The following is a 26,047-nucleotide window of genomic DNA, read 5'->3' on the forward strand; positions in this document are numbered from 1 at the left end:
CTTGGACCCACTTATTTTAATAAATAAGTACCCACAAATAACAATTTTTCTTATATCTGGTGTACCAGAACCCAGACGAAACGCTGCTAGTCTCAGCATGTGTCTTCTTTAATTTAAATATTTATTATACCTTCTCTTAAAGCCACTACTAAGTTTTTTTTGATTTGAGGGCATTTTTCCTAGGTTGGGGAGGGGGTCGAAATTGAAGCAACAGCATATTTATGGCACTATTTAAAAAAAATTCTTTAAGTTCTCTTAAACAATCTCGAGGAGAACAGATGATCTGATAATCAGACATTCTTCCTTCTTTTGCAGATACTAGCATTGTCAATTCAACTGAAATAGTCAAAAACAAAGTTTGGGCTTCGAGCCACCAAACTTTAATGCATAATTTTGGTTAAATAATTCCAAAATAATAACAATAATCCAGTCAGACTTCCCTTGAGAAACTCTGAAAACAACCCCGCTAATTCTCTGAATCTACAAGAGCTGACACCAGGTCTGAGTCTATTGTAAACTTTCTCACCCAGACACGCATACACAAAAAAAAAGCTCTTTCCAAAACACTTCACAACCGTCTCTTAAATAATATGTGGATAAGGCGTCTAATACTAATAACGTCTACACTGGGTATAATAAAGCAGCACACAAACCAATTAGCTGAATCATTTTATTTGATACATAGGAAATAAGTCATACAAAAAGTAAGTGGAAATAAACCAAAATTAAACATGGAAAGTGAGGGGGGGGCATAGTCAGTACATCTTGCATGACACTAATCCTTTTCTGCAAGTGCCTCCAGAGCATTACGAATTTCCTCTGTTGATAAAACTTTGAACTTCTTATCCTTCTCTGTCACAATTCCAACTTCAATATCAGTAGGTTTCAAATCAGAAGACAAAACATGTGACAGAGTTCCAATTGCCAAATGGACAGCTTCTTCACCCGAGTACTGCTGCTTCTTTTTATACTTCTTCTCAAGATAATTTTGGCATTCCACCTGCTTAACACCTGCAGCAATAGCTTTATAACCACAATGATAGCCAGCAGGGTCAGTTTTATAGACACAGGGACCAAGTTCTGAATCATATGCAATCAATATCATACTGCAGCCAAGAGGTCGCATTTCAGCATTTTGTGTATATACTTGAGAAATATCAGCCATTCTCTGGGATAGGACATCAATTGGAATTTCTGTATTATACTTGTACTTCCAGTTGGCAGCTTCAATACGTGCACGTTGAACTTGATATTTGCTATCAGCTACCATTCCTGTCATCACACATCCAATTTTCTCCGTAATTTTAAAAAGCATAGTAACAGTATCAGCATTTATAAGCTTATCAGCAACTTTTTTCTGCGTTGCAATAACTGCAATATCAGTTCCTTTAAGGCCTACGGATGTAAGACCTGCATAAGTGATCGCTTTGAAAGCATATTCTACTTGATACAGTCTGCCTTCTGGTGAAAAAATAGTTATATGACGGTCAAAACCAGCACTGCTTCCTCGTGACATTACAACCTAAAATAAAATGTGCATTAGAACAACGTTCAAGTTAACAGTATACAATTTTGCATTTCAGCAACATCTTTCAAGTATTTATTGGAATGGGCAATAGTCTTTTAAAGTGTAGGGAAATAAGATATAAAAAAGCTAAGAAAATCTTAACTGAAATAATCGTTTTGAACGTTGTTGAAATGCAGAACAATAAAACAATAAATAATAAGCACAAAACGTATTGTTTTGATCAGACAAACAACTCTGAAAACAGTAGATTGCTAACATTCTATCCCAACTTTGACTTAAGCCCTTGTAGCTGAAAAAAAAAAATATATATATACATTATGTACAAATACATTGGTGTAAATAAGTCCTAACTTTAGGGTGACAAGAAGGTTTATCTGAGGAGTGGAGAAGGATGGTCTAAACAATAGAATCTCTGTCTCTCCTCAAGCTATTTGCTAAATTTTCATGCCCAAAAGCACACATCCTCCGCCTTTATATCTTTTATCCATCCACAGCTTGAGTATGCTTGCCCAGGATGGCACTTGGCCTTTCTGTGGTTCAGTCCGATAGGCTAGAAATTATCCAGAAGAGAGCCCTGAGAAATATTTACGGTGAGGGCAAAGTACCTTACGTTCTCCTCCTCAAGGAATTCCGCCTCCCTACCTTGGCAACACGACGTGTTACTCTTTGTACCAATTTCGGAAATAATCTGCATCTTAACCCATGCTTGCAATGTATACTCCCAGCCCATTATTGCCCTCCATAGCCCTGTTTACCCTGATCCAAAGCACAAAAAAATCCCGGTTTGAAATCCTATTAATACAAGAACTGAGCGTTATAGAAAGAGATTTGTGCCAGCATTTGTTGAAATCATAAATAAATGAAAAGTGTAATATATCATTTTAACATTTCATTTATAATGTTAACGTGTTAGTTTTTTTGTTTCATTTTATTTGACAGGCCAGTTGGATTCCTTGCTGTATGTTTTTTATAATGTGCTTATGTTTTTATTTATGTCCTTATTTTTTATTAATTTTACTTATATTACTTACTTTTACTTATGCACTTATGTTTGTGTACTTGACTACTCATTTTTATTCATTTTATTCATTGTACTGATTTTATTTGACAGGCCAGTTTGGTTCATTGCTGTAGGCTATGTTTTAATATTGCACTTATGTACTTATGTTTGTTTTTATATACAATACAGGCTAGCTGACTGAAGGCAATAAGTTCGGCAGTTTTTAATGTTGTAAGAGTTCGCTTGATAATAAAGTACTATTCATTCATGTTTTAGGACAGAAAACTTACTGAGCCTCCAGAACCATTGTGAGAGATACTTCTCTGCTCTATCTCCATATATACACATCTGCGAGTTCAGATTTGCTTCATTGGACTTTTTTTTGTTCTTTCTATTTGATATAGGCTTCAGTTATTAAAAAAAATATTTTCTATTTGTTTTAAGTTTGACTTAATACATCATTTTTATGCTCACTCCATGTTTTAAAATTTTGCTCTTTAGTTAGGGGAAAGCCAGTAACGTTGGGACGTGCGTAAGTTAGATAAAAAAAAAGGTAACATTTCAAAAGATCACTATCATAAGCACCAAAGGGCCGAATTCGAATTTTGGAGTAAAAAATATCATTAAAAAACACAGAAACTATAATTGAGCCAAAGGACATTGCATATGGAGTGTAAACACTACCAATCAAAGAGGATTATAGAGAAACAACATGTGTACAAAGGCTGGATACAGAGCAGACACATTTTGACCAAAAAGAGTCAGACATGGAGCATACCTGCTGTTTACTAAAGGATAGGATATAAATCATATGCACAGTTTACCTGTTAAGAGTGTTGAAGATGAAATGAGTTGAAGTAAAGAGAGTTGAAGATGACACTCTTCAGTAACACGGGTTCAACACAAAGCATATTATGCAAAGTCTAAAACGACTACAAGTCAAGAGGCGTGTAACATGCTTATATTTACAAACCCTGGAGTGGGGAGAAATGAGTTGAATAGGGTAGATACCCAAGGATCCTACTTATGGCCCTTTGATCATATTCTGAAAATCCATGTATTAATCAGATTTCAACAAAATGAAATAAAAATACATCTATGAAGCCAGTGATTTATATGGGCTGTTCACAAAACTTGCAGACTTTTCTCCTTGAGCTGTACTTGTTGCCAAAGAGACATTTTATTCATCTTTTAACTATCCTGCTTAAAACGGTTATTTTAAAATTTTGATCTGATACTATGTGGCACACAAGGTGTAGAATGGGTGGCATTCCTCTTTGTTTTGGCTCTTAAAAAGGACACTTGGAATCAAATTCTGCTTTGAATGAACCCCTCCTAACACTCTAAAAATATTCATTCAATACAATGATCCTAGAAAACAAAAATACATAGTATACATGTTCCTTTTTATTAAGTCAATGCTATTGCACTAACTATGATAACTTATCTTCTAATTGAGGGGTTTGTAGCCCATCCCAAAAGAACAATTTGTTATGGAGTAACCACTTTTACTACAGAAAAAGGCACAAACATGAACCCTTTCCACTTATTGAACCCTTCTCATCTTTTCAATACAATTACCCCTTGGAGGAAAAAAACACGCACTAGTAGAACAAAAAGCTAAACAAAATGGTATATTAAAGACGATTCTGTTGAAATATATCTGAATGTTCATAACTTTCTTGGCGTAACACGTTTAATTAGATGTTGTTTTCTTAGACCACACTGCTTTTCTATGACGAACAAATAAGCTTTCAAATGGAGATAAATCCATTTATTTAGACAGTGAAAAAAGGTACAAAAGTACGGATATTTCTATCACATATCCAGCAATCATCTTCAATATTTCTTCTGAAGACGGTCGCTGGATATGTGATTGAAATATCCAGAGTTTTGTACCTTTTTTTTCACTGTCTAAATAAATGGATTTATTCCCATTTGAAAGCTTATTTGTACGTAATGTTCATTACCAAACTAACAGACCACACATTACTTTCTTTAGAGTATAAATTTAATTTTAGAATTGAGAGAAGGGTGTTTATGATTGGTTCCTCCCAACATTTAAATTTATTTAAGTGACTTTTAAGTTTTAATATTGCTACATGGGCAGTTTTAACTTTTGTCTGTAACGGAGTTCTTAACTGGGCATTCACCATTTGATCCTTTATATTCATCCTCTTTCCACCCATATATCATCTGAACTACCTTCCCCAAAAATTTTGAGACTTCCTAAAATGCATTTTTTGAAGTTTTAACCCCCCACCCCTCATAAAACATTATTATTATTTAAATAGGAGGGTTTTAACATGTGCAAACAAGAAAAATAGATAGTTCAATACATAGTTGTTGTTTTTTTTTTCATTCATGACTTGTTCTGTACATTTTTGTAAAGACTACACAAATGGTAAACATATAATTTAGAAAATTAAAGAAATACCACTGTCTTTTAGAACAGTTTAGCATCAAGTTTAAAATATGACCAAAGAGGTTGGTATGGCTGAAAATATTGACCAACTACTCAAAAATGATTTGTTATCTAGTAGCACTGTTAGCATTGCAGTAGATAAGCTTAGCTATTACTAGATTTAAATCAATGAATAGTTTGTATGTCAATTAAGAACTGTCCATTCTTGCTTTGACAAACAACAAGACCAAAGTTACTGAAATATAAGTACAAGAATTCATAAATTTCTCAAAGGGGCATGTATTCGATTTAAAAAGTAAATTATTTTCACTCAAATAATGGTGCCCCAAGTATGAAGGAAAAAATTTTGGATTTGTGAAACGAATCAAGTTGGAAAATTACTTTTATATTTTTTTATTATGTTTAAGACTTGGCAAAAAAAAAAAAAAAAAAAAAAAAAAAAAAAAAAAAAAAAAAAAAAAACTGTCGTCCTAATCCAGCAATTGAGACAAATGTGCACTTGAACGAGGCTCTCACCTTACACATCCATCCAACTACCTAGGACCAAACAGTATACCCAAACCATCAACCAAATAGAAAAGTCCAAATCCATACAAAGTTGTCATCAGTAAATGTACGTCGTTGTAAAATTACTCGCAAAAGCTCCTTAAATATAGCAAAATATTTCCAAGTAAAACCTTCCATTTAGGGCTCATCAGAAGAATACCACCGGCCTTAACCGGTTTCGAGGCTTTACATTCTTTACCCAGCACGGTGGCGCCTCTACCATAAGATCTATATGGTAACCCTATGTCAGGTCAAACCTGTGAAATACATGCATACTAGTCAAGCTATTAAAAATTACATACATGGGGATTACATACATGGGGATATTATACATGGGGATTATATCATACATGGGGAAAATTTATTTGCACAGGCAAATTAAGGATGCCTTTGGATGCAGCAGAGGGTACACCCTAACTTAAGGATAGAGAATGTACAGATTGTAAACCTGATTATAGCTTGATTACCATTGATGTATAGGTGCTTTGAAACTTTTTAGGAGGAAAAGGAATTGAAATAAATAAGATTTACACTTACATCCTGAACCATGATTCATAGCTTGAGACAAAGTCCTTAATTGACTTGTAGTATTTTTATAATATCAAACTATTTCTTCACAGAATCAATAAAAATTATCTTGAACTCAAAGATAAACAGTGGTTTTTAGTGCTTTTATTCTTAAAAGGCATAATCAATCCTATTCCCATTAAAAAGATAACCATACAATTTTGAAAATTTGTCAGGAATGATTGAGCTCTACTGTAATTGATATAACTCGAAACTGAGATAAAAGCCAAAAAACTTCTTTTTGTCATTTTGCTACTATTATCACTGTTTTACAGATAAAACATCAGGTCAGCACCTCTTAGCGTATTGTTGTTGTTGCCTGTTTTTACACCAATGGCAACCAGTTATTCATGACAGGTTTTTACTTTTACTCTTCTTTATCTTCACTTTAAAGAGATACTGAATTCTTTTGTTAGCTTTTATGCAGATCAGTTCCATTTTCAATCAAACATTGCAAATTAAAATGCATCCCTTAGTCATTTTATTTCAGTCAATGAAGACCCAGAAAATGACACACAAATATTTCAGCCAGGACCTCTGCTCAACTATTCTCACTCCAAAGGAAGAAAAATGCAAAATAGAAAAAAAAGCAAAAGAAATAAAAATACAGGCAAAAATAAAAATTTGAAAGCAAAAAATATCAATAGGAATAATCAAATATGCTCAAAAGTTGGATTTTTGTCAATAAAACTAATATAAAAGTTGATTTCAAAATTTCAAGCATAGCAAATACTTATATTAGAATAAAGTCCAATGAAACAGAACCAAAGGCGTTCATTACCATACTTTCAAGATCTAAAAACTAACCAAAAACTTGTAGTATCTAAAAAACTATAAATGTTAAGTGTGTTGATAGATTCAAGAAATTCACTAAATTGTCATCAGAAGTTCAACATCAGGAAGCCATCTATATTAAAGAGAACGTATACAAATAACTGTCATTCAACTATGTTTGTTTTTATAATAATTGTATATCAAATTTTTAATTTATATGAAAGTTAAAAAAATTTATTTAATTATTATCTTATTCAAATGCCTATTATTATTCACTAAAAGACTATAATAAAATGAGAATTTTAGTGTCCCAAACTTCCCCTTAAAAGTCACACTTAGGTTGATATGGAGCCTAAGTTTAAACAGAAGACAAACCCATGACTTAAGAGTAACTCAAGTGAACCCCAGCGCCACGCCGGGGCATGAATCAAACATCACCAATGAGAGGCCCAGTTGACCACCACCAGTGTCACAACGCCGCCAGTGCACCCACACCGGCAGAGGCGGCAATGTTTGTCTGACTGAATTAATTTGTGGCAATTCTTTATTGCATCAACTGCAAAGTTGGAGCTTTTCTTTTCTTGTGCGGTTAAGGTTTCTGATTTTCCTGCTTAGAAATCTAGCAGGGCTTTGACTATCCCCGAATTTTCGGGGATTTCCCCAAAAATCTATGTCACCCCTCAAAAAAAAATTTGGTTCCCCCAAGTCCCCGAAAATCACCCTATCATGGTGGCACGCCTAGTAATTCATCACAAGTGACTATCCCTGGCGAATATTACTTTACATACCATAATTTTTTGCTACTCTCTTGTTGATTAATTTGCATCTCTTGTGTTACTTTGCATAAAAACCAGACAGATAGGCCTACAGTTCAAATATAGGCTACATGGTTCTTCATATGTTGACAAAAGTATCATCTTTATGAAATGAAATTAAACCATTTTGAATGCAGTTTTCCAATTACTGTAAGATTCTTACATCATTTCTAGTCAAGAATTTTATTTTTAAGTTGAATGGAATGTACACAGGTTCAACTGGATTTTGAAATTGATAGTCAACAAATTGTTGTGACAGCTGAATCATAAGTTTGCTGAATTTTGTTTTCTTTTGCTATTTTTACACATGTTTTCTTAATGTTTAATACATGATATAGGCTATGTACAAGGTTGGGGAATTGAAGATTGAAATGGAATTGGGTGTAATAGTGGGGTGTCCAGCAGATAAGGAAACATGTTAAGAAAACAATTCTTACTTCACAATATGCAGAATAATCCTTGTTAATATATTTCACAGGGGAGAACCTTTATCTTCCCTATTTTCCTTGTATTTCCAGTTTTTCTATCACATTTCAAATATCTGTGTCTATGCTCTAAGTTTTGAAAATCGTTTATATACAAGCACCCAAGTGCCATTTAAATAATCTAACTTAACCAAACTTAACCCAATTTATCAGTATTTGGGTATTAATATGTTTTGGTAGATGTCACTGATGGTTTTTAACTACAAATATAGATTATTTGAAAACAGAAAATCCAGTTGAATACATGTTTGATTCCAAATTTTAACCTCTCAGTCTTAAGAAGCAGCTTACATATTCAAGACTTGTCCTAACCTTGACCCTAGGAATCAACATGACCAATTTTTATTAGAAAACCAAATTAACTTCTCAAGCTGTTGAAATATTCCTGCCCCTTCCTCCACCCTTAATGTTTTAGCAATAATGCCAATATTTGAACTTGACATTACCTTTGACCCAAGGAATCTATAAATTGTTTCATCAAACAATCTTTTCTCCTTTTGAAGTTACCCAAAACCCAGTTTTCAAGATTTTGATTGGATTCTTGGTTAGTTGTGAATCTAACATGAAAATATGTGATATTTCAACTCAGCATACACAGGAACCCATCAAACAGTCCTAAAACACTGTAAATGGCTTTATTGTAATATTTCCAAAATTCCAATGGCCTCCTCTACCCTGAAATTCTTGGCAATAATGCCTAAATTCAAACATGACATTATCTATGATTCAAATAATCTACATGTTAAGTTTCAATAACAAAGCTTTATTCCTTCTCAAGCTATTCAAAAACCAATTTTTCTGGATTCTGGCTGTCTTCTGGGTCACTGGTGTAAGTTGTATCAGAATGAACTTCACATTCAGACTCGCCTTACTCAATTACCATGTACATACCCCTCATCTAGTGTAAACTATTTGACTACAACCTTCCAAAAATTTAGTCCACTCCTCCCCCTCAGTTTTTGAGCATTAATACCCATATACTAAACTAAGATTACCCTTGACCCAAAGAATCTACATATTGAGTTTCATAAAAAAATCTCAGTTCCTTTTCACATTATTCTGGGTCATTGGTGTATCTGGCATCAAAACAAACATTATATTCAGACTAAGCACACTCAAAAATAATATAAACAACCCTCAGCCAGTGTAAATTGCTTGATTACCACCTACCAAAATTCTAGCCCCCTCTTCCCCTCTTGGTTTTTGAGCAATATCACCCATATACAAACTTGGCCTTACTCCTGACCCAAGGAATCTATATGCCAAGTTTCATCAACACATCTACTTCTGTTCTTGAGCTAGTGTGTCCACAGATGGACAGATGGACATTTTGATCTCATAGGCATTTACACGATTTCACATGGGATCCAAAGTAGAAACAGTCAATTGAAAACCAATTCTGTCCCTTTTCCTGAAAATTGCACATAAAATGCTGCATTTTTGCCACATGTCTTGTGTAATTTCTTGCAATATTAATTGTGCATAAAATGTTGCAAGAATACTTGTCCAAGATCAGAATGTTGCAAAAACTGCAGAGCTAATTCTGCAGTTTCTGAAGAACAGTTGAATTTGGACACACTCTTACTGATGATTAACTAAAAAAAACAAGTTTTTTTTAACTGAAAGTAAGGAGCAGCATTAAAACTTAAAACAAACAGAAATTATTCCGTATATGAAAGGGGTTGTCCCCTCCTCAACGCCTTGCTCTTTATGCTAAAGTTTTTTATTGTTTAAAAAAATAAGAGTTGTGAGAAAGTCAAACTTTAGTGTAAAGAGAGAGGCATTGAGGAGGGGACAGCCCCTTTCATATACAGAATAATTTCTGTTTGTTTTAAGTTTTAATGCTGCTACTTACTTTCAGTTAAAAAAACTTGCTTTTTTTTAGTTAATTTCTGAACGTTTTGAATTAATTCAGCTTTGATTTTGGCTCACCGTACATGAATAATTAAAACGAAATTCGCATATTAATTTTCCTTTTTTGGCTAATTGGCTTTCTCAAAATTTTGTTCTGACGTAACTTACAAATTAACTTACATAACAAATTTCTATATTCATATGTTTTTATTACGTATATTAGGGAGTTTGCCCCCTAGTCAATACCTCGCTCTTTAGGCTAAAGGTCGAATTTTGTTCGAATAATAAACCCCTGATCCGCAAAGGCCGGTTAATTAGAATAGATAGCTCTTTTGAAAGTAGTAAAAAACTATGAAAGTACTAAAAACTTTTGAAAGTACTTAATCACAAAGGCCTTTTAATTAGAATAGATAGCTCTTTTGAAAGTACTGAAAAAAAAAACTGTAGCGTAAAGAGCGAGATATTGACTTGACCTCATATATGTAATAATTTCTGCTCATTTTATGTTCTAATGTTGCTTCTTACTTTCAGTTGAAAAAACTTGTTTTTTTAAATTGAATTTCTGATTGTTTTTTAAATAATGCTGGGAAATCCGGCACCCCCTTCATAGAAATACCCAACTTGCAATTGTTCTAATTAAACAACCCTTGTGTTTTAGGTGTCGTTCATAAAGAATTGGGACAAAATTCAACCTTCAGCATAAAGAGTAAGGTATTGAGGAGGGGGAACCCCCACATATACATAATAATTTCTGTTTTGTTTTAAGTTTTAATAATGTTTCTTACTTTCAGTTGAAGAAATTTGTTTTTTCATTTAATTTCTGATAATTTTTTAAATAATGCCAGGAAATCTGGCTCCACCTCCACAGAAAGATACCTCCTCCCTACAGAAATATTCTCTAGATAATTCAATCTTGGTGATAATTTACCCCACACAATTAGCTTTAACATGTCCATGCATAAAAGTGAGTCGGCAAAATGAAAGCAAGACACATAAAAAGAATTTCGTATTGGAATTCTGGCAATTTCCCCCAGTGTAAAATTTTCCGTGAAAAGCTTCCTCCCTGGCAACTTACCTCCCCCTGGACCATTTTCCTTGTGGTAAAAAACCCCAGCAGAAAATTCACCCCCCCCCCCAAAAAAAAAAATGCATGCATAGTTCCCAATAACAAATAAAAACATACATCAGAGTTCAACAAATGAATTTACATTGAGAATTAGTCATTCACTTTTTAACTTGCCTGTGCATCATCTACAAAAACCTTAATAACAAAAAGCTTACACTTTTTCATAACAACTTGTACAAAGATGGAAACTTAGGGATAACACAGTTATATAATCAGCTCACAAAACATTTGAGCTGGCCCACTCAATTGCATAAATTTACTTTTACAAAACCATCATAAATCACAGCTCTTATCCCCATAGCTTCAGAAAAAAAAAAAATCAACTACTGGTACTATGCAATTTTCCCAAAAGTGTACAGTAGCTCCAACCCACCTAATAATAAATCATATCAAATAACTGATTTTTGAGGTCAACTATTTAGACATGACTCTAGGTCAAAACTTGACTGCAACCATCATCTCAAAATTTTGCTTATCAATACAACATTAAAATAAGAATACCACCAAGGTTTCTATCCACCCCCTTAGTTTATCAGGAGAGCACATAATCAAATTTTACAAGTATTACATTATACCTAGAGTTAGGCAAGATTAGTTATTTTACAGTAAATGTGGGAAAACACTCCTCCAGGAAACAAAAATAGCCCAAAATAATATAATTTGCCATGGCAAAGATAAACTGGGGATAAAAGGTTGGCAGTATTCTGGTGTTATGAGATTGTTTGAGGTCTCTGCTTTGTCATAAGCTTCCTACTCCATTCCTATCCCCATAAGAAAAACCCTGCTTGCATGGCCTAATAGTGGCATCAGGGTGGACCTTTAGTGAGTTTGCCTATCCATGGCTGCAAGCAATGCTGCAGAGTGACAATAAATAAGTGGAGCCTCTTGAAGAAATTATAGCCTAGTAAGTAATTCAGTATTGCACTTGAATCTGATTAATGGATAGTTTGTCTGGATTTTGTTTATACACACCTACCATTTTGATGAACTTTGTCTTAAGGAGTACAAGAAAGGCAATGGGAGAACACAAAATCAAATAGCAAAGTAAAACTCTCCTGGACTAGCATTATGCTGATGATTTCAGCATCCTAGAATTAGCAAAATGAATGAGCTTTTAGAGGTTTTATCTGTTCAGGGGGCAAGAATAGGACCAAAAATTAATGTTAAGAAGAATAAAACTATTTATAAGTGAAGTGGAAAAGGTGATGTTGGGTAAAAAGAAGATCAATCAAGCGCACAGCTTCACTTGCCTAAGTAGTATTATTAGTAAGGATGTTGGGTGCAGTGAAGATGTTAAAAGTAGAATAGCCAAGGTCCAGGGTGTTTTGTTCACAGTTGAAAAATTCTGCATATCAAGATTAAAATGTATTAAGCTATAGTGATGACAGCGGTCAAGTATGGTTCCAAAGCATAGGTGCTCCAAAAAAAGTAGGAAGAATTGATATATGTTTTCTAGAGAGATTGCCTACAGATTGTTTTGGGTACCCAGCTAACTGACCATATCTCAAACAGCAGGCTGTACAAAGTTTTGTCTAATCCTGCTTTCTAGGGCTATAATGCAAGAAAGGAGGAGATGGCTAGGACAAATTCTATAGATGGAGGATGATAGATTGCCAAAAATACCATTTTCAGCCAACCTTCTAGGGCTAAACAAAAGGCAGGTCATCTATATACATAGATTTTCATTTGATTGTGACCAGTGGATTGTAGAAGGTATGAAGATCACCTTTTTGATTTGAGAATAGGGTAAGACACCCAGTAGTCGGACACTTTAATCACTTTGAATACTTTTTGACATTTAAACTACTCTAATTACTGTATTATACCACCTAGAAACTTAACTTTTTACAGTTAAAATCCTGTTTCATTTGTGAACAAATAGGTTATTCATTCAAATAGTTCTGCCAAGTACAGCGCCTTCTATTATTGAATTACTAACAAGTGACGATTCCACCTAAAGTCAGACATACAAATGGCTCATTGTCAATAGCTATGATGCAATATTGCCTATTTCCATCCAGCAATCTCCCTAGTCTTGGGCACTAGCAATAAATATGGTTTTCCCAGTTTTGTTGTCTATATGCTGTAATCTCGTCCAAGCTGCAGTTTCAAAATAGCTTCAGATTGTAAATCACCATTTCGCAAATGAAAAATTAATTTTTAAAGGTTTATTACAAATTTGTATAACAAATTTAATTTTAGAGAAGATAATAATTCAGATTGGAATTATTGAGAAAAGTGATTATCCTTGTTATTCAATGTGGGCATGTGCCGATCAAGGATTTTTTTTGGGGGGGGGGGGCAAGGGGGGAGTGGGGGGGGCGACATAGGTGGATTCAATAAAAAAAAATTAAGGGGCGCAAAATAGGTTGATCTGATAAATTTGCAATAGGAGTAAGTTTAATTCACACAAACATGAGTTAATTAAGTAAATTACGCTCTTTAATGCTCTTTTTTATGCTCTTTAAGAATATAGCAATCATTTTTGTTGGAAATGAATTTTAGCCCCCACCCCTATATACACCAATTCAGGGTATATATTTGCACAGTCGGGGGGTGGGGGTAATTTTATTTCTGTGTAAATTAGATGTATGTTTCAACTTCCCCCCCCCACCCCCTAATGTGCAAATATATACCCTGAATTGTGATATAGAGGGGTGGGGGCTAAATTCATTTACAACAAAAATTTGTAAATCTATAAAAAATAATATTATTTTTTTATGACTAAAGTGTATAAACAAGTTAATGCCTTTTTTTATGCTGATTACAAATATAATAATCATTTCTATCGGAAATGAATTTCAGCCCCCCTATATATACCAATTTAGGTTATATATTTATAAATAAGGGGGGGGGGGCAAATTTTTTTTCTGATGTAAATCGGAGGTAAGTTTAAACGTAAGTTTAAGATAAATATTCAGATTGAAATTATTGAGAAAAGTGATTTTCCTTGTTATTCAATGAGGACAGGTGCGGATCAAGAATTTTTTTTTTTTTTGGGGGGGGGGGGGGAAATAGGTGGATCAAAAAAAAAATTAATGGGGTGCAAAAAAGGTTTATCCGACAAACTTTCGTCAGGCGTAATTTTAATTAAACCAAACTTGAGTAAATTAAGTAAATTACACTACTTTAGGCTAAACTAGGGGGGCGTGCGCCCTTTCGCCCCCTCCCCGCTGAATCTGCCGCTAAATGAGGGGAGCTGGTATTCCCCTGTACAATGTTTTCAACTATGCAAGATTCCAATGGTACACTTTTCATATTGATCTGACACTATTTTTGATGTGTTTTAGGCTTTTTTTTAGAAATCACCATAAACTTCTTTTTGGAATAAACTTGTACTTTTAAAACGAACTACGCTGAAACAAGGGCTACACGGGAAACGAACTACGCGGGGCAAAATAGGTGGATCAAATAAAAAAAAATTATGGGGCGCAAAATAGGTTGATCTGATAAATTTGCATCAGGAGTAAGTTTAATTAACGCAAACTTGAGTTAATTAAGTAAATTATGCTCTTTAATGCTCTTTTTTATGCTCTTTAAGAATATAGTAATCATTTTTGTTGAAAATGAATTTTAGCCCCCACCCCTATATATACCAATTCAGGGTATATATTTGCACATTAGGGGGTGGGGTTAATTTTATTTCTGATGCAAATGAGAGGTAAGTTTCAACTCCCCCCACCCCCTAATGTGCAAATATATACCCTCAATTGGTACATACAGGGTTGGGGGCTAAAATTAATTTCCAACAAAAATGGGTAAATATCTACAAAATCATATTATTTATTTGTTAATAAAGTGAATACACCACTAGACGCCTTTTTTTATACTTATTAAGAATACAAAAAAATTTTCTAGTTGAAACTAATTTCAGCCCCCCCCTAATTAGGCACATTCAGGGTCTACATTACTAAATAAGGGGGGGGGGCCAATTTTGTTTCTGTTGTCAATGGGAGGTAAGTTTAAACTTAAGTTTAAGATAAATATTAAGATTTGAATTATTGAGAAAAGTGATTTTCCTTGTTATTCAATGAGGACAGGTGCGGATCAAGGATTTTGTTTTTTTTGGGGGGGGCAAAATAGGTGGATCCAATAAACAAGTTTAGGGGTCGCAAAATAGGTTGATCCAATAAACTTGCGTCAGGAGTAAGTTTAATTAACGCAAACTTGAGTAAATTAAGTAAATTACACTACTTTAGGCTACACTAGGGGGGGGGGCCTGCGCCCCCTTTCCCCCTCTCCGCTGGATCTGCGACTGAATGAGGGGAACTGGTATTCCCCAGTACAATGTTTTCAATTATGCAAGATTCCAACAGTACACTTTTCATATTGATCTGACATTATTTTTGATGTGTTTTAGGCTTTTTTTTAAAAATAACAATAAACTTCTTTTTGGAATAAACTTTTACTTTTAAAACAAACCAAAATAATAGTTACCATTCCTAAATCAATATCCCATGGAAACTTTTTCTCAATAGTAATTTTTTTCAAAATGTTTTTAACTTTTGGTTACTATGGGCTGTTGTTTGTTCTTTACTAGGTTACACCTACCTCTGCAACCATGACAGTGGTGGATCCAGAGGGGGAGGGGGTTCATCCCCTAGTCAGTACCTCACTCTTTAAGCCAAAGATTTTTTAGTACTTTCATAAGAGCTATTTATTCTAAATAACGGCCTTTGTGATTAAGGGGTCGTTTTTAAAGAACTGGAACAAAATTCGAACTTTAGCTTAAAGAGCGAGGCATTGACTAGTAGGCGAGCCCCCTATTATTCATATTAAAAATATATGAATGTAGAAGGTTGTTGAGTAAGTTAATTTGTAAGCTACCTATCTTTATTACTAATAAAAACGTTCGTAAATAAAATTAAATAAGTTTCGAGAAAGCCATTTAACCAAATAAAAGTAAAATTAATATGCAAATTTCGTTTTAATTATTCATGTACGGTGACCCAAAATCAAAACCTGCATCATTGCAAAAACGTTCAAAAATTAAATAAAAAAACAAGTTTTTTTTAAATGAAAGTAAGGAACAATGTTAAAACTTAAACATAAATAATTCCGTATATGAAAGGGACTGTCCCCTCCTCAACGCTTCCTTCTTTACGCTAAAGTTTGACTCTCTCATAACTCTTATTTTTGTTAAACAATAAAAAATTTGTTAATCCCCCTCCTCGTCAGCAGCTACACCCAAAATATGCTTGTTTTGCTTTGGCATTCTTCAAGACAAATATTGAGCTTTCTACTGAGAAAAGGCACCTTTTATTATTTCTTCGCTTTCAATCTTGTATATACGTGACTGAAATATAGCCCCTTATAGAAAAGAACACTTCATAATCCTTTGTCCTGATGTCTTAATTTAGCTTAAATTCATTTTTATTATCGGAATTCAATCAAAATTAAGTGCACATGCCCCATCAATATTGGTCAAACATGTCACTTCAATACCTGACAAGTCTCACATCAATTTTTCTAAACGGCATAAATAAAGAAAAAAAGGAATCAATATCCGACTTCTCAAACGGAAACAGCTGTCAAAAGCAATTAAGAAAGCCCTTCTCGTTTCAAAGGATTTGCATAACCTACTCTCCAAAGTTTCTACAGCATCAAATGGCCATCTTTGAAAGTATTATTAAATATATTGAGGATTCTATGGAGAGGGGCATAGTCTTATCAACTTGTAGAAACATTGGTACTGGTGCATTATGTGGGCACTGCTAAAGAAATCAAGTTTGGTTCATGCTAATGAAATAAAATAAAATAGGATGAATATGCAATAATATGTAAACAAATTTGGGCTATATATTTCGGCTCAACGGAATTGTTGTTGTCATTTTAATGACAAAAAATATTATTTTAATAGCGGGGAACTTGATTTTAATGACCGAGTAATGGAAAATTTTCTGCGGGAGCAAATTTGTACTAGGGGGCTGGTTATTTGTGGGGAAACTTCCATAAAGGATGGAATTTCTGTTTTTTTCTGGGGGGAGGTGGGTTAAAGAAAAAAAACATAATTGGGTACTTACGCATTATGCGGGCAAGTGCCCCCTAGCGAAGTCTAAGCATATCATATTCTTGATGCGCTACTTGAACGTCAAGTAAAGTGTATTCTTAAGAAAATTTATTTAAAAAAACAAAGTTTTTCCGAAGGAAGTAAAGAGCAAAGTTGAAACTTAAAATGAACAAAAATTATTACTTTTACAGCCTATCTAACATATATCAATAAAACTAGTACAAATAAACCAACTAATTATGTTTCCCTATGCTTTTAGGATTATGCAAAACTAGCGCTTTACAGAAAAAACGAAAGTCAAGCATAAAAAACAGGATTATTGATTTAAGAGTCAAAAGTGAGTATGTAGCATAACAACACTAAACGAATCGATAAGGCATTTCATAGTCTTACACCAGTCCTAATACTATCAAGATGGCTTTACTTCAACTTGTTTACAGACTAATTGTATGTCCTTTTCAGAACCAAAACGAGAGCCAGTCATTGAACTCAGCCATTGTGCAGAAGTAATACCAAATTAAATGAATAAAATAAAAAAAAGCAAAATCCTAATCTGGATTGTTACTTTATCTTAAAAGGGATTGATAATATTTGTATTCTGTAAAACGCGTCCTTAATTGGTTTGCTTTTACTGTACCAAAACTCCTATATTATTTTGCGTTTTCAGTAAAGCAGTAGTTTTGTATAATCCTAAAAGTATAGGGAAACATAATTAGTTGGCTTATTTGTACTAGTTTAATTGATATATGTTAGATAATCTGTGAAGTACTAATTTGTGTTCGTTTTAAGTTTCAACTTCGCTCTTTACTTCCCTTGGAAAAACTTCGTCTTTTTTTAATTAATCAGGGAAAACAGCATATCCATTTTGAACTCCAATGCCACTTCTGAACCCAAACTGATTGTCGCTGCGGGAACAGAACCCTTTCAAGAAGTTTACTAATTATCAAACAAACAGTAATTGTGTACGTAGCTCTAGTTCATACCGTGTTTGGTGGCCGAGTTTCGATGAAGATGTTGAAAGGTGTATAGTTATTTTGCGCCTTTCCAAAAGAAAGTAGTGCTATCAACTCACGAAAATGTAGATTAAAGTCACGAAAACTTTTAATAAAAATAGAAAGAAAATACTATTCTCATTGAAAATGCCAAATTAAGAATTTTTCAGTCTGCGCGGGGAGAGCGGTGGCAAAAAATATTAGAAGGGGGACTGCTTGGGGGGAAAATATTTTTGAAATCTAGGGGCACAAAAATTCAGAAAAGGCAGAAACACAGAAATCCCTGCCCCCTCCCAAAAAAAATTGAAATTTGCATTGCACTTTTTGGGAACTTGAAATTGGTCAATAAATGAAAAAGAGATGAAATATCATCTCATTTATTTGCAATAAAAGCCAACTTGGATATATAGTTACCAAGTTGTAAAAATTAAAAAACAAGTTTCAGTTGACTGTAATTTTGGTACTTTTATGTTATAGCGCCTATGTTAACATCAATTGACGCACTGTGAACCGGTTTTTCGTTAGTTTCTTTCAGCTTAGAGTGGGACAAAGAAAAGTGACAGAACAGATGGAAACGTATAATTTTGGCTATATATTTGCACATTAGGGGGGGGGGTAAAGTAATTTGACAGGGTAAATTAAAAAAAAAATTATTACTTCAAAATATACAGAATAGTTTTACCTCACACATTTTGCATGCTGACCCGCTCTACTTTACCCCACCCTAATGTGCAAATATATAGCCCATTTTGTTTCTAAAATATTTTCATCATCTTTTTGATATTTCATTATTATTAGTCAGAGAAAACGGTTCTACTTAGATCAAGAACTTGACAGTGTAGCTATAACATACAAATACTGTACGTTTTTCTTTATTTTTAGATGCAAGACTGGAAACGTATTATTTTTATGTACAATTTTGTACTAAATCATACAGAGTCTAATTGTTCACCTTTCATGCCCCCTGCTTTCTCACCAAATATAGTCCAGTAAAATCATGAATGGTCACAGAAAAATCTAAATGGTCACAGAAGCCTTAAACAAACGGAATGACAAGCTTGCATCCCCTTACTTATGTTTAACACCAAAAATCCTTGTGTAACTATGTAATTTCGAAGTAACGACCGAAGAAAGATAAGTTTTCGTGTAGCTATCCCAGATGTTCATTTTAAGTAATTGTATCGTTGAAGTTTTGATAATTTTAAACGTCTGATAAAGAAAGGGTGATGATACTCTATTTGAAGTTTGAAGACAGAATAGAATTTTTTCAAATTAGGTGCATATAAAAGCTTTATTTAAGAGAGAGGTTTTAAAAATTTATTTCCGGCGAAGATGTCACAGTAGAGTATGCATTATGGTAGTTTTAAGCTGAATTTTTGTGCTTTCAGGAGGGATTCTTTTCTGATGGGGGGGGAGGGGGGGAGGAAAGGGTTCCAGGGGCGGATTCTTCCATGGAGGATGTTTACGTGGGGGAAGGGACATTTCTATGAAGGGAGCGCCGGATTTCCCGGCATTATTTATAAAACAATCAGAAATTAAATAAAAAAATAGTTTTTTCAACTGAAAGTAAGGAACAACATTAAAACACAAAACGGACAGAAATGATTACGTATATGAGGGGGTTTGCCCCCTATTCAAAACCTTACCCTTTTCACTAGTCTTTTTTTTAGTGGTTTCTAAAATAGCTCTCTATTATAATTAAACGGCTTTTGTGATTCAGGGGATTGTGATTTGAACAAAACTCGAATTGTAGCGTAAAGAGCAAGGTATTGACTAGGGGGCAAACTCCCTAATATACGTAATAAAACATACGAATATAGAAGTTCGTTACGTAAGTTAATTCGTAAGTTACATCAGAACAAAATTTCGAGAAAGCCATTTAGCCAAAAAAGTAAAATTAATATGAAAATTTCGTTTTAATTATTCATGTACGGTGAGCCAAAATCTAAGCTGCATTAATTCAAAAACGTTCAGAAATTAAATAAAAAAAATTAACTGAAAGTAAGGAGCAACATTAAAACTTAAAACGAACAGAAATTATTCTGTATATGAAAGGAGCTGTCTCCTTCTCAATGCCTCGCTCTTGACGCTAAAGTTTGAATCTGTTACACAACTTTATTTTTCAAAACAATAAAAAACTTAGGTTAAATAAGTAAAATACCCTCGGTCCCTTCCCGCCCCCCTAAACACCCAAAAACAATCGTTTAAATATTGTAACTCCATGAGAAACCACAGCTTTGCAATGTTTTATCTATAGCGGTCTCTTGCAAATAGCCTTTTTTACAGTTTTTTGGTTACTTGTTTCCTTTTACAATATCAATTTTTTTTCCTTGGACACGGCTTTACCCAGGGGGGGGGGGAGTTGAACACCCCCCCCCCCTCCCAAAAACGGAATGTTTGTCTGACTTGTAAAAATGTAACAAAAATGTAGGTAAACAAATTTTGGTGTTTATGCATCATGCAGGTATGCTATACAGGGCTTCCACTCTCGAAAATTTAAATTCGGGGACAAGTCTTAAAAATTCGGGGAGTTTTCGGGGACAAGTCTTCAAGATTCGGGGATTTTTCGGGAAAAAACAAAATGGAATTTTGTTGCGAAAATTTGGGAGCCAAAATTGGTTTTAGCTTCGTTTTCAGGCTCAAGTAGGGCTTGTATCTGCGTAGTAAATCAAGCCTTTTACAAAATAGGTTTTAGATCCAGAGCCACAGCCCGGGATTGGAACCCATAGCTGAAAACACTTATTGCTGATATTGCGGCAAAAACTTCAAAATTGTTTTCAAAAAAAAGAGTTTTAGTTTTTTTTGTTTAACCCATCTCCCCCCAGAAAAAAACAGAAATTCCATCCTTTATGGAAGTTTCCCTACATATAACTGGCCCCCTAGTACAAATTTGCTCCCGCAGAAAATTTTCCATTACTCGGTTATTAAAATCAAGTTCCCCGCTATTAAAATGATATTTTTTGTCATTAAAATGACAACAACAATTCCGTTAAGCCGAAATATGTAGCCCAGATTTGTTTAAAAATTATTGCATATTCATCCTATTTTACTTTATTTCATCAGCATGAGCCAAAATTGATTTCTTTAGCGGTGCCAACATAATGAAATAGTAACAATTTTTCTACAAGTTGACAAGACTATGCCCCTCCATAGAATTCTCAAAATCTTTAATAGGCTAATACTTTCAAAGATGGCCATTTGTTGCGGTACAAAAATTCGGAAAGTGGGTTATGCAAATAATTTGAAACCAGAAAGGATTTCTTAATTGCTTTTGACAGCTGTTTTTGTTTGAGAAGTCGCATATCGATTCCTTTGTTTCTTTATTTTTGCCGTTTAGAAAAATTGATGTGAGACTTGTCAGGTATTGAAGTTTGACCAATATTGATGGGGCATGTGGACTTAATTTTGATTGAATTCCGATAATAAAAATGAATTTAAGCTAAATTAAGACATCAGGACGAAGTATTATGGAGTGTTCTTTTCTATAAGGGGCTATATTTCAGTCACATATATACAAGATTGAAAGCAAAGAAATAATAAAAGGCGCCTTTTCACGGTAGAAAGTTCAATATTTGTCTTGAAGAATGCCAAAGCAAAAAAAAACAAAGCAAAACAAGCATATTTCGGGTGTAGCTGCCGACGAGGAGGGGGATTAACGAATTTGTTATTGTATTAACACAAATAAAAGTTGTGAGAAAGTCAAACTTTAGCGTAAAGAACGAGGCATTGAGGAGGGGACAGCCCCTTTCATATATGGAATAATTTCTGTTTAAGTTTTAATGTTGTTCCTTACTTTTAGTTAAAAAAACTTGCTTGTTTATTTAATTTTTTAACGTTTTTGAATTGATGCAGGTTTTGATTTTGGGTCACCGTACATGAATAATTAAAACAAAATTTGCATATTAATTTTACTTTTATTTGGTTAAATGGCTTTCTCGAAACTTATTTAATTTTATTTACGAACGTTTTTATTAGTAATAAAGATACATAACTTACGAATTAACTTACTTAACTTACAAATTAACTTACTTAACAAACTTCTACATTCATATATTTTTAATATGTATATTAGGGGGCTCGCCTACTAGTCAATACCTTGCTCTTTAAGCTAAAGTTCGAATTTTGTTCCAGTTCTTTATAAATAACCCCTTACTGACACAGGCCGTTATTGATAATAAACAGGTCTTATGGAACTACAAACAAATCTTTGATTTAAAGAGTGAGGTACTGACTAGGGGGTGAACCCCCTCCCCCCTTTCGATAAAATTCGGCCATGGTTAAAGAGGTATCTGTGACCCAGTAAAAAGCAAACCAAAGCGCAAAGTAACCAAAAGTTACAAAGATTTTGAAAAAAAAATTACTACTAAGAAAAAGTTTCCATGGGACATTGATTCAGGAATGGTAACTATTATTTTGGTTTGTTTTAAAAGTAAAAGTTTAAAGAAGTTTATGGTAATTTCTAAAAAAAAGACTAAAGAATATCAAACAGAGTGTCATATAAATTTTAACTGTTCAACATGTAAATCCCGATTATCAGAAAATATTTTAAAAGGGACGATAATGTTAAAACCGACAACAGTTTACCCAGTGAAGATGGTTTAAAGAAGTGCACGTCCCCCTAGAGCCTCAGTATTTAGTTTCCTTTTCCGCCTGAACTGACGTTTGCGTATATTTAACACACTCTTAATGCACGTTTATTAGATCAACCGCTTTTGCGCCACCTTAAATTTTTCATTGGATCCACCTCTTCTTCCCCCCCCCCCAAAACAAAATCCTTGATCCGCACCTGTCCTCATTGAATAACAAGGAAAATCACTTTTCTCAATAATTCCAATCTGAATATTTATCTTAAACTTACCTCCGATTTACATCAGAAACAAAATTTGCCCCCCCCTTATGTAGAAATATATACCCAGAATTTGCATATATAGGGGGGGGGGGCTGAAATTCATTTCCGATATAAATGATTATTGTATTTGTAATCAGCATAAAAAAAGGCATTGAATGGTGTATTCACTTTATTCCTAACTCAATAATATGATTTGGTATATATTTACCCATTTTTGTTGAAAATGAATTTTAGCCCCCACCTCTATATATACCAATTCTGGGTATATATTTGCACATTCGGGGGGTGTGGGGGGAAGTTGAAACTTACTTCTCATTTACACAGAAATAAAATCACCACCACCTCCCTAATTTGCAAATATATCCCCTGAATTGGGATATATAGAGAGGGAGGCTAAAATTCATTTCCAACAAAATTGATTGATATATTTTTAAAGAGCATAAAAAAGACCATTAAAGAGCATAATTTACTTAATTAACTCAAGTTCGCGTTAATTAAACTTACTCCTAATGCAAATTTATCAGATCAACCTACGTTACACTCCGTAATTTTTTTCTATAGAATCCACCTATTTTGCCCCCCCCCCCCCCCCCAAAAAAATCCTTGATCCGCACCTGCCCACATTGAATAACTAGGATAATCACTTTTCTCAATAATTCCAATCTGAATTATTATCTTCTCTGAAAATCAAATTTAAATAAAAAATTTCTTATATTAATAAACCTTTTACAATTTAATATTTTGTTTGCCATCATGAATCATGAATTTGCCAAATCATGAATTAGCAGGTTCTGCCTATAGGCCTAGCAATAAGTGGATGAAAACCCATCTCATGACCGTTAACGAAAGCCGATAACAGGAAATCAATGAACAGAACAAAGCAATATTGCGTAATAACTATATAAATGAGCAATTCCTTTATGTCCGTCTATAGGAAGATTTGACACTTCTTAGTAAATTTAAAAATAGGAAGCACTGTACAATCGAAACTATTTGAATTAGTAACCTACTTGTTCACAAAAGAAACAGGATTTTAACTGTAAAAAAATTAAGTTTTTAGGTGGTATAATACAGTAATTAGAGTAGTTTAAATGTCAAAAAGTTTTTAAAATGATTAATGCATCGCAGGTGACGGGAATTGGAGACTTTTGTCCGTGAATAGGATGATGATTCATTCCTATCAAAGATTCTGTCCGAGAATAGGCAGGTGGCCGACTACTGGGTGTCTTACCCTAATATGCAGAGAAATGTTATGTTATGCTTTATTGATGTTTGATTTTTTTTTTTTGCTGTACTGTTTTTTTCTTCTTCTCTTTTTTTTTATCTCAGTAAGTAATTGGCTATTGTTCTCTGAGTTTGTGATCTGTATATACTCCCCTAATTACAGGCCAAGGAGCCTTTGGGGGGACTAGCACAGTGTGTTATTGTATGTGTATTCATAATGATTAAAATCTTATCTTATTCTTAGTTGGGGTGAAAGAATGTCATATGTGAAGGTCTAAGGGAAATAAGAACTTTTTGGGAGGGTCTATAGACAGAAGCTTTGAATAGGCCTATATTGGGATGGAGGAGGGTAAATATTTACCAAATCATATTATTGACTTAAGAATAAAGTGAATACCACTTGATGCCTTTTTTATGCTCTTTCCAAATATAATGATCATTTTTGTTGGAAATGAATTTCACCCCCACCCCTACATACCAATTCAGGGTATATATTTGCACATTAGGGGGGTGGGGGTAAAGTTTAAACTTACCTCCCATTTAAATCAGAAAAAATGACCCCCCCCCCTAATGTGCAAATATACCCTGAATTGGAATATATAGAGGTGGGGGTAAAATTCATTTCTGACAAAAATGATTATTATATTTGGAAAGAGCATAAAAAAAGGCATTAAATAGTATATTCATTTTATTCATAAGTTAATAATATGATTTTACTAGGCCTAGGCTATTATGTGATTAAGCTAGTCCTTGAAAGGAAAAGCAGCAGAGAAACTACTTAAACAAGACATTTGGAAAGCAATTTATCAAGTAGAAAACAACCACACAGTTTCGTAAGGTAGCCTAAATAAAAGCAGACTAACTTACAGTCAGGTATAAAGTTTCTGTATGTATGAAAATGCTGACTAAATTTTCAATAGACTAATATTCTTTTCTTAAAAGAACATTAGGCTAGGACTACACTAGAGACTAATGCATGCATCCTTAGGTAACCGCTGGCGGACGTGATTTATTGCAAGGCACTTTTGGAAAACGGGGGGATTTAATTACCCCCATTGCCAGTAAGTTTTCGTGTTTCTTTTAACATAATTTTCTCAAGGTGTTGAAGGAAAATATAAAGGATGGCTGAATGATGGCCGTCTAGCCCAATAATTTTGAGACCGTCTAGCCCAATAATTTTGAAAGGGGCAATTAAAGATTATTTTATTATTTTGTGCCTATTTAGGATATTATTTACAACATAATCAATAAGTTACCGAGAGAGATTCGAAGGAAGAAGAATTGGTTAGGCGGCTGAAGAAAAGACAATGGCAAGTAAAGTGTCTGGTTCGGATAAAAGAAAGTTGCAGATTCTAACGGCAGGTGATAGAACAATGCGCTCTGATTCAAAAGTGAAGTTCTCAGGCACCGAAAGTACGGAAGAACAATTAATCATACTGCAAAACCAAATAAACCATCTGAAGGATAAAACAAAACAGTGGACTGACAAAATCGAAAAGGACTTGGACTTAAAAATCAGCCAAGAAGTTGAAACAGCTGTCAGTAAACTGGGTGCTGTAAATCAGAGAACAGAACCGAGTGAGTCCACCATCGAAAACATCAAAACGGAGGTTTACAATAGTCTGTCGCTCAATCTTGAGAAAATGGTGAAAGACAAGTCTTATGAACTTGACCGGCGTTTGAAATCCCCTGAGAAGTCCGTTTCCGATATCGATCTAGCTACTAAGGCTGTGAAAGCGTCAGTCAGTGAAATTCAAGGGACAATAGACAATCATAATGAGACCCTTGCTCAAGCGTCACTAGGTAGCCAACTGATATTTTTCGGCCTCGAAGAAGATGTCACAACGAACAC

At 34.0% G+C, this 26,047-nt stretch overlaps 1 protein-coding gene across 1 annotated transcript; it reads right to left on the reverse strand.

The window, feature by feature from the left end:
* Positions 1-656: 656 nt before the first annotated feature.
* Positions 657-25,191, reverse strand: LOC148951285 (proteasome subunit alpha type-6-like). The gene is made up of 2 exons (XM_089090775.1): positions 25,063-25,191; positions 657-1,522 (listed from the first exon to the last, which is right to left on the reverse strand). The coding sequence occupies exon 2, from the start codon at positions 1,514-1,516 to the stop codon at positions 776-778; it is 741 nt and encodes a 246-aa protein (XP_088946901.1). The 5' UTR covers positions 1,517-1,522; positions 25,063-25,191; the 3' UTR covers positions 657-775.
* Between the last annotated feature and the right edge of the window lie 856 nt (positions 25,192-26,047).

This window comes from Artemia sp. Qi Xiang Cuo, chromosome 6, assembly GCF_049724085.1.
Source record: "Artemia sp. Qi Xiang Cuo chromosome 6, ASM4972408v1, whole genome shotgun sequence".
NCBI lineage: Eukaryota > Metazoa > Arthropoda > Branchiopoda > Anostraca > Artemiidae > Artemia > Artemia sp. Qi Xiang Cuo.

Coding starts and splice junctions, on each gene's coding strand:
- LOC148951285 (XM_089090775.1), bottom strand. CDS start 1,516: ATGTCACGAGGAAGCAGTGCTGGTTTTGACCGTCATATAACTATTTTT.